Below are 14,848 nucleotides of genomic sequence, written 5' to 3'. Positions count from 1 at the left end.
CCAAGCACCATGGCTAACCTGGGAGACAGCAACTGACTGCTGATGGCGCCAGGCCATCCGGGGCTAAGGGGCACACAAGAGCAGAGGCAGAATGCACGGCTATGCTACCAAAAGCCGCACACTCTGAACGAATGAGAAACAAGTTAAATGGTGAACAAGCTTAGGCTCAGAAGACCCGCCTTACTACTCCTTTTCTGAGTATTATCAGCATTAACCTCAGCCATCAAGAAAAGTACAAAACATCATTAATATACGGTTTGAGAAATTCTCCAAACCAGGTTAGACAAAATGTCATGTATACATCAACTGGACCCTCTGAGAACTACGGCACAGCATGAGGAGACTGAATGCATGCAAGGTGCTCTGGGAGACAGGGGGCTTTGCAAGGTTTCCATACTTCTGCCTTCGGAGGAGAGGGTGTGCACTGTGTTCTGAGCCACCCCCAGCCTCCCAGCGTGGCCCCCACAACTCAATGTCTGGTTACGTGTGTGCAGACACACAAGCCGCCAAGGAAGGGGAGTCCACGCAGTCACCTGTCCCAAACGTCCTGCTGCGCGCTCGCTCAGGTTCTTCTGCGTTAACATTCACAATACAGCTGCATCTTCTTGAAGGGAAGAAAGTACACAATACCAACAAGAGAAAGAAAACCAGCAGTCCATACTAACGACTGTGGATTTCTGAGACTTAGGCAGAGGAGTTCAACCCAAAGAAAAACCATCTCTCTCGGCAATCGAGAATTTAAAGTTGTCTGAATAAATGTACAGGGGAGAATAATCAATACTAATATTTGGCGTAAGACACACCTAACATATTTTTTCAAAACAGGAATACGGTTTATTTCATGTCTGTGAAGTCTGTGTTGACGGAGACTTTAACTTGTTTCTCAGGGCCCGTAACACAGGCTACAACAGGCAGCCCGCCCGCACTGCCCATAGGGCTGGTCTGGGGCTGCAGCATGCAGGGCACAAGGGCATGCGCCAGGCCAGGCCTCCACAGACACATACACACACGAGACAGCACACATGGTGAGTGACCACAGCATGCAGTAAAGCAAATGGCTTCTCCAGTGAAGATGGATGGCGTGTGTTTAAAATAAGGGAAAACAACTGAACTGCAGGATCCAGAGAGCTTGTGTGATTACTACCTCCAAGCCAGCTCACTGAAACCTCCAGGCCGCAGCCACCAGGGCAATGCGTCTCAGCCTGCCGGCCTGACCACACCCTCCCATGCCCATCCTCACCAGCCCGTCTGCTGGACGCTGTGGGCACAGCCATGGCTACCATCATCCACAAGGGAACCTGCAGGCTCACTGCTCTTGGTCACCTTTTTCAGTTTCTGTAAGATCTTAGCTGAGACCTAGCTTCTCACAGGACAGTTCAATTTCTGACAATATCCTCACTAAATAACGTAACTTAGTATTTACCTCTCTGGCCTTCAGGATTCAGAAGTGAAGAGGTGTGTAAATACTAACAAGGCTGTCCTCTTCCTTGTTACTCAGTATCTCCAAGAGAAGCAAGGTCATCCCCAAAGTTGGCCACAAAGCAGAACAGATCACATGGATCCCGCTGACCAGCTTACAGCCATGGTATTTCCCTTGTGATAAAATTCAAGGGACCACCTGGTCCGAATAGTTAAACTAAAAGAATGGGCAATTAAGGTCTCCATAAAGACCTGTGTTCCAAAACTTCATTCTAAAATGCACCACCTGGAGTGCCAAATAGTTTTCCACAGGAATTGTGTAACAAACAGGCTCTGCTTCTAAAACACACAACAAAGTAGAGCACAGCTAAAACTGTAGATCCAAATCACGACTCTAACTTTCTCTGGGAAAATTCCTATTTAATGTTATGCTGGATTCCAGAAATCCTGTATCCCTGCTGATCCAATTCAGACCCTTGCCTGGCTGCTCTTTTGCCCTCCTCAGGCTGGCGGGCAGGCAGCAGGGTTGCTCCACACACCCCAGCAGACATCTCTGAAGAAGGAGGTCCCTCTCTGCCACACGAGCAGCCTTCCACGAGGCACACTACCTGCATTCATCAGATGACCCATGTTACACTAAGAGATGTCACGTTAAATACCACCATTAGGGAAGATAAGTAACTTGGAAATTAGAGGATTCCTTCTGGTATCTGCTAGAATAGGGATGGATCCTCTTTTATGTCCATTGCATAAAAAAGTAAGTGTCCATAAGAAGAAACACAAAACTCTATCTGTAAAATTACCTAAGAAATTGGGCAAAACCAGAGTGAGTGTGGTCTACAAAAAGCCTATTGAGCCCAGAATCAGGTTATCACTCATACTGTAGAAAAGCAACAATACCAAAGAGGACATTAAACAAAAGAAACAGGTTCAGGTGTGAGTAGCTGTTTAATGGAAGCAAGTGATTGCAACAGGATGGCTGTCTGGATGCAGCTGGCGCGCACGGAGTTCACTTACGGGCACTAACTTCCAGTACCACTTGGAGGGGGACTGCTCAGGAAGCAGGGGAGGAAGCAGGAGAGAGTGTCACAGCAGGCAGGCCACGGATGGACCGCATCACACACACCATCACACATTCACAAGAGAGCTGGGATGTCCTCTGAGAGGTAAGTCCTGTCCGGGGCCCGTGACCTGAACACCCTCTATCATCACATGATGGAAGTGGAAGGGCACAGGCACCTCCACAACACTAGCCTCTGCAAGAGCAAAGGAAGCCCTGGAAACTCGGCATGGGCCAGGCATCACGAAGGACAGGTGCCAACTGCAACTCAGAGAGGCTCTCAGTGCGTCATCTGTGCCCATCTGAGCAACACAGGGGCTCACAAAAGTGTGGCCCAGGGTGTGGTGCCCCCAGCATCCCCAGAATCCAGGAGCAAGAGGAGGCGGCAAGGGGACGCTGAGACCAGAGATGCAATCAGGCCACATTACATGTTTACGATGGATTCAGTCACACACCTGCTTATTAGCAAAAAAAATACTATCATAGGGAAAGGATGGGACAGAAATGACCAGAATGTCTAAGGCACCATCTGTGTCATTTCATGAGACACGTAACATTATCTGCCTGAATTCCATGCAGGGTTTTAGAGACACACCACCAGCTACACTGGGCCTCAGAGGCAATATAAGGGATCTTCAAGGGCACCTTTGACAGCAGGCAATCTTCTCAACTGGTGAAATCTAGAAGCTAATTCCCAGGTAACCCTGTCCACTCCCCATTCTTGAGCTTCTAATACCTCCCAACGTCTCTGTCACCCTCCAAAGTTAAATACAAGACCACCCCCTGGCCAGGGAGAAACGAGGAGCACACTGCCATGCCCACCTCCAAGGCACTTGCAGAGCCAGTCTGCCAGGAGACCTCGGAGTCTCACTCCTCTCTGGGGCAGTGCAAATAGAGAATAAGCCAGGAGTCAACACCGACACAATTCTTTCAAACTGGGAGCAATGTTAACTAGAGGCATTCCAGAACAATTAAATTCACCCTTTACCTTTTGATGAGCTGGACTTTCCAATAACTGCTGTTTTAACTTAACTTCTTTCTCTGTTATCTCTCTCATTTTAAGATTTACCTGAAATAGAAGAAAAAAGCATTAAAAGGGCAATGGCAAAAAACAAAAAATAAAATAAATAAAAGGGCAATGGCTTCCATATCTTCACATCTATTTCTTCACTCTGCCACCCGGAGACCCCCCCACCTCGCTTGTTTGTGTCCCCTTAGACACAGGGATCATTTAAGACAATTATACATATGCAGTAATATATGTATTCCACAGGATCTGGGCTCAATGTGGGGACCAAAGCTGGCCTGCCACTCCAGGAAACATTCCGTGCCTCTACACATCTTGTGACACTTGCCACCTCATGACAGAGCCACATCGCGAAAGCCTGGGACGCACAAATAGTACAAGCTGTCACCATCAGCAAATGCCACTGCTGAGACCATGTGGCTGGGACACCCTGCTGCTGAGCCTCGCAGGTAGCTCACATGTCCCCTACCCATTCACACGTGACACCAAATAAACATTAATAGTAAAATTTAATTGTACACCCCTTAAACAACGAATACAGCTTATTAGAAATTAAAGTATTCTCTCCTGAATGATTAACCCAAAGATAAAATCAAAATTGCAATTATAAAATAATACCATGGAGGGGCACCTGAGTGGCTCAGTCGGTTGAGCTTCCAACTCTCAGTTTTGGCTCAGGTCATGATCTTGGGGTCCGAGATTAAGCCCCAAGTCGGGCTCTTCACTCAGCATGGAATCTGCTTAAGGATTCTCTCTCCTTCTCCCTCTGTCCTTCCCCCACCCTGTCCCCCACGAAAATAAATACATCTTTAAAAAATAAATAAAATCATGGAGAAAAATACTCATCAATGCTTCAAGGGATGTGGTCAAAGCTACAATCAAATGAAAAAACAGAGAACTAATGTTTTATTAAACTAGAATACAGATAGGGCGTCTGGGTGGCTCAGTCAGTTAAGTGTCTGCCTTCAGCTCAGGTCATGATCCCAGGGTTCTGGGATAGAGCATCAGGTTTCTCCCTCTACCCCTCCCCACCACTAGTGTTTTCTTGCTCTCAAATAAATAAATCTTAACACAAATAAACAAGAATACAGATAAATGAACTCAAGCAAATCAATCAAGAAAGTAGAAAATCTGTCTTAAAAAGAAGAAAAATCAATATACATAAATTTTAAAGTAAGTGAATCAAAAGAGATGGACAGATGGATAAATAATAGAGCAAGTATCACAAAATGTAAAATTTAAGTGTAGGTACATGGGTGTTCTCTGTATATTTCTTCACATTTACAATTTTTCATAATAAAAAATACTTTGGAAAATGTGCTTCTGTCATTTGCTAGACAGCTTTCTACTGTGGAAAGGATTTTCCGATTAGACTGATGGTGACGTTAACGAATGTAATTTCTGATACCATTCACGAGATCTGACAACGTTGAGAAGATCTCTACAGCCCTCCATGCACCATGCTCCAAATGACCGGTGTGTGAGTTCACAAAGTTGTGGTGAGTGGCAGGGCCAGGAAGAACACAGGAACCATAAGTGGACTTTTAATATGACCAGAGACAGAGGCACTCAGGTGGCTCAGTGGTTAAGCATCTGCCTTCGACTCAGAGTGTGATTCCAGGGTCCTGGGATCAAGTCCCACATAGGAAGCCTGCTTCTCCCTCTGCCTAGGTCTCTGCCTCTCCCTGTGTCTCTCATGAAAAAATAAAATCAATTAAAAAAAAATAAATAATAATAATAATATAACCAGAGACAAAAGTCACTGATCTAGTATCTGGAACAAATAAAGGAATTCTTATAACAATAAAATGACAAAGAATCTGATTTCAAAATGGACAAAGGATATAAAGAGAATTCTCTCCAGAGAAGACCTACAAATGTCCTACACGCACATGGAAATGAGAAGAAGCTCCCATCATTAGGGAGATTCAGACCTAAGCCACGAGACACCACTTCACATCCTCTAGAACGGTGCACATCAAATAATCAGAAACTGAGTGCCAGCAAGGACGTGGGACACTGGAAGCCTCAGACACTGCTGAAGAAATGTAAAATGGTGCACTCCTTCAAGAAGGTAAACACTGAGTTTCCGCCCAGGAATTCCATCCCTAAATACCCAAGAAACTTGGACACACATCCAAACAAAATCTCATACACAAACGACCACAGCAGCACTATCTATGACAGCCAGAAAGTGGACACAACCCCAACGTCCCATCTGCTGATGAGTACACAGAGACAGCATGGCTCATCTGCACAACGGAGGGACCATTCAGTCGTACAAAGGAATGAAGTACCGGTGCATGCTACGACCTGGGTGGCAGGAGAACACATGACACCGAAAGAAGCCAGACACAGAAGGCTGCAGTATATGGTCCTGCTGGTGTGTAATTCCCTCAGCTGGCAACTCCACAGAGACAGGAAGCAGGTCTGTGGTTGTCAGGGGCTGGGGTGGGGACAAGGAGTGAGTGGTGATGGGTAGTTTCCTTCTAGACATGATCAAAACGTTTGAAATTGGTGATGACAGCTGTACAACCTTGTGAATATATTAAAAACTACAAGGGGTGCCTGAGTGGCTCAGTCCATTAAGTGTCTGCCTTCGACTCAGGTCGTGATCCCAGGGTCCTGGGATCGAGCCCCACAATGGGCTCCCAACTCCATGGGGAGCCTGCTTCTTCCTACCTCTGCCTCCTCTCTCTCTCATGAATAAATAAAATCTTAAAAAAAAAATGGAACTGTAGACTTTAAAATAGCATATTTTATAATGTCAATTTTATCTAAAAAATTTTTAAGAATTGGTAATAGTTTCAAATCTCATATTGTGATTAATCTTTGAAAACTACTACTTGGGGGCAACCCCAGGTGGGTCAGCGGTTTAGCGCCGCCTTCAGCCCAAGGCGTGATCCTGGAGACCCAGGATCGAGTCCCACATCGGGCTCCCTCCATGGAGCCTGCTTCTCCCTCTGCCTGTGTCTCTGCCTCTCTCTCTCTGTGTGTCTCTCAGAGACAATAAATAAAATCTTAAATAAAATAAAATCTTTAAATAAATAAATAATAATAAATTAATAAAATCTTAATAAATAAATAAATAAAATAATAAATAAATAAAATCTTAAAAAAAAAAAAAAAGAAAAGAAAAGAAAACTACTACTTGGGCATCCCAGGTGGCTCAGTGGTTTAGCGTCACCTTCAGCCCAGGGCCCGATACTGGAGACCTGGGATCAAGTTCCACATCGGGCTCTATCCCATGTCAGGGTCCCTGCATGGAGCCTGCTTCTGCCTCTGCCTGTGTCTTTGCGCCTCTCTCTCTCTCTGTCTCTCATGAATAAATAAATAAAATCTTAAAAAAAAGAAAACTACTGCTTTTTGGGTTTCGGTGTACAAACAAAAGAGAAGTGCATATGGACTTGCAGGGAAGACAGTGAAATAGGAGGACCCTAAGCTTCCCTTGTCCCACAGATACACCCAGACATCATCCACATCTGTGCAAATAATCCAGAAGATGGCACAAAGACTGGCAGCCCAGAGTCTGCACAGCTCATCATAAAGAAGAGGCCACATCGAGAGTAGAAGAGAGGATGGCATCCTGCGACACTATCATCTCAAACACATCCATCCACACTCTCCTCTCTTCAAGCTATGTATCCACACAAAGATGCATCTTCATACACTTCAACAGAAACACACTGTAGCAAATTCCATGCAAAAGCAGATAAGAAAATCCAACTTATTTTCCAGGAGGACAGATACTAAAGAAATGTACAAAACTGTAAAATATTTTTTTCTTCTGGAAATAGTTATTCTTCATAAAAATACATTATTTATAATAATTACTAACATGAAATGAGTTTACTGTTACTATTAAGCAAATTATTAAATTTTTGTTTTTAATGTCTAAATGGTAAAATATTGATTAAATTTTTTTTAATTCTTTAAAATACATTTTTAAGTAATTTTTAAGAGTGTAAAGTGGGGGACACCTGGGTGGCTCAGTGGTTGAGCGTCTGCCTTTGGCTCAAGTCGTGATCCGGGAGTCCTGGGATCGAGTCCCGCATCGGGGTCCCTGCATGGAGCCTGCCTCTCCTTCTGCCTGGGCCTCTGCCTCTCTTTCTGTGTCTCTCATGAATAAAATCTTGACAGAAAGAGTGTAAAGGGGACCTGAGACCAAAAGTTTGAGAGCTCTTTATCTACACAAAGGAATGAGCAATAAAAATGGAAAGTCTGGGGATCCCTGGGTGGCGCAGCGGTTTGGCGCCTGCCTTTGGCCCAGGGCGTGATCCTGGAGACCCGGGATCGAATCCCACATCAGGCTCCCGGTGGAGCCTGCTTCTCCCTCTGCCTATGTCTCTGCCTCTCTCTCTCTCTCTGTGACTATCATAAATAAATAAAAATTAAAAAAAAAAAAAATGGAAAGTCTGTGGATAAACAGTCCCTATTTTCAATTATATTAGAAGATATCTGGAGGCCCCTGGGTGGCTCAGTCAATTAAGTGTCCAACTCTTGATTTCAGCTCAGGTTATGATCTCAGGGTCGTGGCAAGGAGTCTGCTTGGGATTCTCTCCCTCTCTCTCTGCCCCTCCCTGCCTTGTTCACACATACTCTCTCCCTCAAATAAAAAAATAAATTAAAAATAATAATAATAATGAAAAAATAGAAGAATCTAACTGTTGAAAGCAAAACTAGTATATGTGAGATAAAAGTAAAGTAAATGACAACAGCATCATGGAGGCCAGGAAGGGAAATGACATCATTTGTGAAATGGTTATCACTGTATCTAAAGTAAACTATAAAGAACTAAAGACACATATTGTAAACTCTTAACCAGCTCCCAAAAACTACTGTATAAAACAGAGTACTAAGAAATACCCAGTCCAGGGCAGCCCAGGTGGCTCAGCAGTTTAGTACCACCTTCAGCCCAGGGCGTGATCCTGGAGGCCCGGGATTGAATTCCTCATCAGGCTCCCTGCAGGGAACCTGCTTTTCCCTCTACTTGTGTCTCTGCCTGTGTGTGTGTGTGTGTGTGTGTGTGTGTGTGTGTGTGTGTGTGTCTCATGAAATAAATAAAATCTTAAAAAAAAAAAAAAGTCAGAAATAACCAGCCCAAAAGAAGCCATAAAAGAAGAAAGAAAAGGAAAAAAATGAGATAAATAGAAAGCAGATAAGATATCAAACCTGGATTTCTCAATAATCACATTAGATGTAATTGGTCTAAACATTTCAAAAATAAGGCAGACTCTCACTTTATTCTTTTTTAAGATAAAAAAGATTTTATCTTTTTATACATAAAAAGATAAATGTGTGTATGTCTGTAGTAATGTTTCCTGTTTCTGGCTCTGGGTTATTCCTGTTACTTTTTTTCTTTCCTTGGTTTGGTTTAGATTGTCAATCTTCTAAAAACCTGCTTTAGATTTTTACTGATTTCTTTCTTCTATTTTGGGTTTAACTTCTCTTACTTTTAATTAAAAGTAAGGCTCAAGAAAGAGGAACCTGGTAGAACCTACAACTCTTGATCTCAGGATTGTGTGTTCAAGCCCCAAGTTGGGTGGAGAGATTACTGAAAAAAGAAGGAAAAGGAAAAGGAAAAGGAAAAGGAAAAGGAAAAGGAAAGACAGATGAGAGTAAAAAAATAAAACTATGAGGAAGGGAAAGGATACATCACATGGGCACCAGTGTTTAGAAAGCTGGAGTAGCCACACTAGAGAAAACAAGGTGGACCTAGGGACAAGACCATTGCCTGTGAGAGAGATAGACATTTCGTGATGACCAAAGGATTGATCCACCAAGATGATACAGAAAGCCTCCAAGATGCAAACATACCAGCAGACTACAAACACCAACACAGCAGAGTAAAACCAATAACAGACAGTGCAGACCTCAAGTCCTGTCACAGTGGCCATGGGCCAGGGCCATGAACAGCACCCACAGCCAGTTTGTGCCCACACGCAGAGCACCATGTTCAAGAGCCCACAAAACATTCTACAAAACCACACGGTGGGCCATAAAACAAATCTCAATAGATTTGGGACCAAAATCACAGACTATACTATCTGAGCACAACAAATTTGAAAGCAAAGTACTCAAATCTAGAATCACCTTCCCCAGATGGGTGGAAACCAAACCACACTTTTCTCGGTAACCCACAGAGAAAGTGGGACCCTGCAGGTGAAACTGAAAATGGGTGATGAGGACCAACACCACAGCACACGAACAGGGCAGGCACCTGCTCAGAAAGGAGCTACCAGCCTGAAATGAACAAAGGTTTGAAAGAACTCACCTTCTACCTTAAACTAGAAAGGAAAGCAAACTGAATTCAAAATAAATAGAAAAATTAATTTAAAGTAAGAGAAGTTAAACCCAAAATAGAAGAAATCAGTAAAAATCTAAAGCAGGTTTTTAGAAGATTGACAAACCAAACCAAACTAAGGAAAGAAAAAAAGTAACAGAAATTACCCAGAGCCAGAAACAGGAGACATCACTACAGACATACACACATTTAAAGGATAATAATTTAGTTCAACCATTTAAATAAAATTGAGGAATTCCTTGAAAGTCACAAGTTACCAAAACTGGTGCATAGATACAAAACCTAAAATTGGGCAAAACATTTGAACATGCACCTAACCAAAGAATATATAACAAATGTCTTCAGTTGTTAGGGAAATGCAAATGAAAACCACGCAAGATAGCTTTACACATCCACTCCAACAGCTCCCACTGAAAGACTGACTATGCCAAGCACTGCCAATGGTCTGGAGCAAATGGGACTCCCTTAGCAGTAGGAGCTTCAAATGGCATCATCACTTTGCAAAATACTTTGGCAGTTTCTTCTAATGTTCACTATGTCCTTATCGCTGACCTGGCAATTCTACTCCTAAGTATGCTACTCGAAGAATGAAAACACATCTGCCTGTGAGACCTGTACACAAATGTTTCTTGCAGCTTTATTCACAAGAGACAACTGTGGAAACAACCATAGCGTCCACCATCGGGGAACAGGGAAACTGCTCTGTTCATACAATGGAATACTCCAGAGGATGAAAAGAAAACCACTGACAGGTGCAATTTCAGAATTATTGGGGCGCCTGGGTGGCTCAGTGGTTAAGCATCTGCCTTCGGCTCAGGTCGTGATCCAGGGTCCTGGGATCGAGTCCCACATTGGACTCCCCACAGGGAGCCTGCTTCTCCCTCTGCCAGTGTCTCTGCCTCTCTGTGTCTCTCATGAATAAATAAAATCTTAAAATATTTTGGAATCATTTTGTTCCACTTTTCGTTTTCATTTTGTTTCATTTTCACTTCTTTTGTGAAAGAAACCCAGACACAAAATGAGTAACATACACATGATCCATTTCTATCAAAACCTAAAAGAGATAAAACTAATTCCCAGTAAAGAAAGCACATCAGTAGTAACCCAGGCTTAAGGATTAACTGCAAAGGGACACAAAGGAACTTTTTGAGGGTGATGGAAATGTTACCTTGATTGTGAATGTTAAACAGATAGCCACTTGTCAAAACTCAAAGAAATGGGCCTATTTATCGCATGCAAATCATACAGCAGTGAAACTGGGTTTTGTTTGTCAAAGACTAAGGCAACTGGCTGGGCATCAAGAAAAATTTTAAAAGCCACGGCAAGATATGGTCATGGTTAACCTCCAGAACTGTGGGGATAGAGGACAGCTCAGCCACACACACAGAGCAGGGAATCTGGAGAAAAGCACGGTGGGGAGTCCCAATCCTAGGGAAGGCAGAGTGCCTGAGCACCCACGGGGAGAGAAAGAGGCTTGTTCAGAAGCTAGGAAACGCTGGGAAAGCTGCAGCCTCTAAGCATGGTTCCATGTCCAGACGTGCTCCCAGCAGAGGCACAGGCTGAGAAGGAGCCAAGTGCACTGGCCCAGCATGGACACCAAAGGGTCTCCAAATGGTTGTGAGGCAAGTGCCAGAGGACAGGTATGCAAGAGCCTACATAGCCACCACCTAGCCACCCCAGGCGGGGCAGGACAGTCCCTGGAAGTGATGCGAAACAGAAAAAAACTCAGGTTGCCTGACACGCCTGTGACTCTAGGCTGAAGGGGGTGACAGTACCCAGACACAGAGTCAAACATGAAAAGGAAGCAAACCCACAGAAATACCTTCCCAAGTGGAAATAGGCCAGCTCGGCAGTGAGAAAAGCTTCAAGGTGTACTCAAGTGTACTCCCACAGCAGGAACCTTGGGAACACTATCTATAACCACAGCAAAGAAGATTCAAAGATTGATGCTGGAGAGAAAACTCACCATATGTGAAATCTCAAAAGCCCGAACCTTATTAAACACGTAGCAGTTTTCAGTGGCAAGAAAACCCACCTGGCAAAATAAAGGTGGAAAGGCTTTCAGGCCCAGCTCTAAGCTGTCTGGCATCAGAGGACCCACATTACAGAGGCCCAGAGCCACAGTCCATGTAGGAAAGGCTTTGTGGAACTCACATCTCATCATAGGTCAGGGAAACACTCTCAAGTGCACAGAGCATGGGGGCGCATCTAGCCCTGCATCAGAGGAGCCCTACATGCAGCAAGTGCCAGAAACCTTCTGAGTGAGTGCACCCCTTATCTGACACCTGCAAATCCACACTGGAGAGAAACCACGTGAAAGTAGTATGTGTGGGGGGAGCCCTCGGCCAGAGCCCACCACTCAGTCATCATCAGAGAACACACTAGGGAAAATCTATCAATGTAAGAAATTTACATTCATATGGAAATGGTAAGGAAATAGCAAAACATGGAAAACACTGAATAAAAATGTAACTCTTGGGCAAGGACAAAAAATGATCATGAAAAATAATCAAGTATTAACTCCAGGAAAACCAGAGTGTGGCACAAGAAAAGGGTCATGAGCTGTGAAAATGTCATTCTTAGTTGTGGTAATGTCACATCTGAGTACAGATCCAATCATCGCAGGCCATGTGACCACAGCTGGCCCACAAGGACCCAAGGGGAGGGTCACATGTGCTAATAGTAAATCCAGAGGCAATGCCTACCACAGGCGGATACAGCATCAGTAAGAGTGCATTTCTTTAAAATACAGAGATTAATACCAGAAAACACATGTGAGTAGATAAAAGTGATGCTGTTGAACCACGTGAAGATCATGTTCTGTGTATCAGCCAAGTCCACAAGCAAACACAGGCAGCAAGAAGCTGGAAAGTTATATATAAAAATATGGCATATGGAGAACACCCTTAATATACAAGAAACTTGATGAAGCAGAGGAGAAAAGGAATATACCCTGCTTCCAAAGAAATATGGCCAAAGATAACAAACGCAATTTACCAAAAAGAAGGACAAATAGCCAAGCATATACTCTATTTTTTAAACATTGATTTTACCAGTGAATGAAAAAATAAAAGAAAAAGCACTATTTTTCACCTTTAAAAATGGCAAGATTTTTTTTTTTAAGATTTTATTTATTGATTGATGACAGAGAGACAGAGACACAGGCAGAGGGAGAAGCAGGGTCCATGCAGGGTGCCCGACATGGGACTCGATCCCAGGTCTCCAGGATCAGGCCTTGGGCTGAAGGCGGCACTAAACCACTGAGCCACTCGGGCTGCCCCAAAAATGGCAAGGTTTTTTTTTTTTTTTTTGTAATATCCAATCTATGGGAAATCATGGAATAAGACACCTCCACGGACTCACAGTATGAAAAAAAACAGTACAATCATTATGGTCAGAAATTTGGCAAAAACCAGTCTAAAGCCTTTAAAATTGACCCTCAGCTACATGGCAATCACTGCCCCAGTCATGCATGGGAGGAATATGCTCATGGCCACCTATGGAGCCAGCACACCCGGGCCTCAGCTACCCTTCCCCATAGCGCCAAAGCCAAGTCTCAACTTACAGCTGGCACCTGGAAACACCTAATTGTGTTAGGGGCGGGATACCCTATGGAGGCTGTGTGGAACAGATGCTAGCCACACCTTGTGGCAACCACAGCATGATGTACAGACTCGTCCAATCACTATGTTGTACATCTGACACTAACACAGCACTGTATGTCAATGACAAAACACCAACGACACTTGAACTCTTGACCATAGGAGGTTCATTTTGGGACTTACAGAAATATCGCCCAAGAAGCACCTGGGTGGCTCAGTGGTTAAGCATCTGACTCTTGATTTTGCCTCAGGTCATGATCTCAGGATTGTGAGATCCAGCCCCAAGTCGGATTTCATGCTCAGCACAGAGCCTGCTTAAGAGTCTCTCCCTCTCCCTCTGTCCCTCCCCACCACTCTCCTTCTCTAAAAAAAAAATAAATAAAAATAAGATTCAGTTTTCTATGGACACATGTACCAGTCCTGACATCATTTTTTAACCAAGGTCTTGTGGATGCTTCCCACATGCACAGGATTACACAAAGCCAGAGGACAAGTCAGACTTGTGCCCACCGCCAAGAGGTGACCTTCTGGCCAATGGTCAGCTTCCAAGTCCACACTAGGACCCAGAGGTTCCAGTGAACACTGAATAAGCCCTGTACCTCACTGAGCAGAGATTTAAGGTCGTCTGCCCATTTATTTGATTCCCCATTTATTTGTCTTCCCACATCTGGGTAGAAAACCAAGTGAACAATAGGGCATCTTGGTTAGAAGTCACAACACGGCTTTGACATAAGGCCTCCCTCCTCACAACAATGAAGGAGGCCCTTTTAAGGGGGCCACACACCACGGCCTGGCTTTGTCATGCTCCTTGACCAATTCCACAGTCACCAATTTTTATCCTGCCTCTTATTAAACCCTTACATAATAGAGAATACATGCATAAACTATATAATGAAACCATTTAAAATTTGTGGCATACTCAAACAACTTCACAGGGAAGTTCTATTTCCTCTTCTTCTATTTCCTCTGCTTTATTAGCCAAGGGTCCCTCAGTGCACACCTTTCTGTAAATAAGGATGCTTAACAACCAAAAAGTCTGGGTAAGGTAATGCTACAAATGATCATATGCCACTAAAAATACTCTTTCTATACGTTGTATAAAAGATTACACTGTAAGCTTCTAAACATAAAAGGAGAAAACAGCACTTAGAAAAATACCACTTTTTTTTTTTTTAAGATTTATTTATTCATGGGGGGGGGGGGGGGCAGAGACACAGGCAGAGGGAGAAGCAGGCTCCATGCAGGGAACCCAGTGTGGGACTCGATCCTGTGTCTCCCGGATCATACCCTGGGCTGAAGGCGGCACTAAACCGCTAAGCCACTTGGGCTGCCCAGAAAAATACTTTTTTTTTTTTTTAAAGTATTTATCTTTTTTTTTAATTTTTATTTATTTATGATAGTCACAGAGAGAGAGAGAGAGAGAGAGAGAGAGAAGC

At 43.7% G+C, this 14,848-nt stretch overlaps 1 protein-coding gene across 7 annotated transcripts in view; it reads right to left on the bottom strand.

The window, feature by feature from the left end:
- Positions 1–14,848, bottom strand: part of CAMSAP1 (calmodulin regulated spectrin associated protein 1) — a 63,778-nt gene that overhangs the window by 25,045 nt on the left and 23,885 nt on the right. For 5 of the 7 annotated variants that reach the window (XM_049114359.1, XM_049114354.1, XM_025475735.3 and 2 more), the window contains 2 exons: positions 3,468–3,548; positions 2,437–2,469 (listed from right to left, as the gene is read on the bottom strand). In XM_049114359.1, the coding sequence (XP_048970316.1) occupies positions 2,437–2,469; positions 3,468–3,548 (114 nt within the window). The remainder of the gene's footprint in view (positions 1–2,436; positions 2,470–3,467; positions 3,549–14,848) is intronic. The other 2 variants (XM_049114355.1, XM_049114358.1) reach the window with 1 other exon arrangement.

Source organism: Canis lupus, chromosome 9 (genome assembly GCF_003254725.2).
Source record: "Canis lupus dingo isolate Sandy chromosome 9, ASM325472v2, whole genome shotgun sequence".
Classification (NCBI taxonomy): domain Eukaryota; kingdom Metazoa; phylum Chordata; class Mammalia; order Carnivora; family Canidae; genus Canis; species Canis lupus.
The sequence above is the reverse complement of the archived record's forward strand: the minus strand, read 5'-3'. Positions and strand labels throughout refer to the sequence as shown.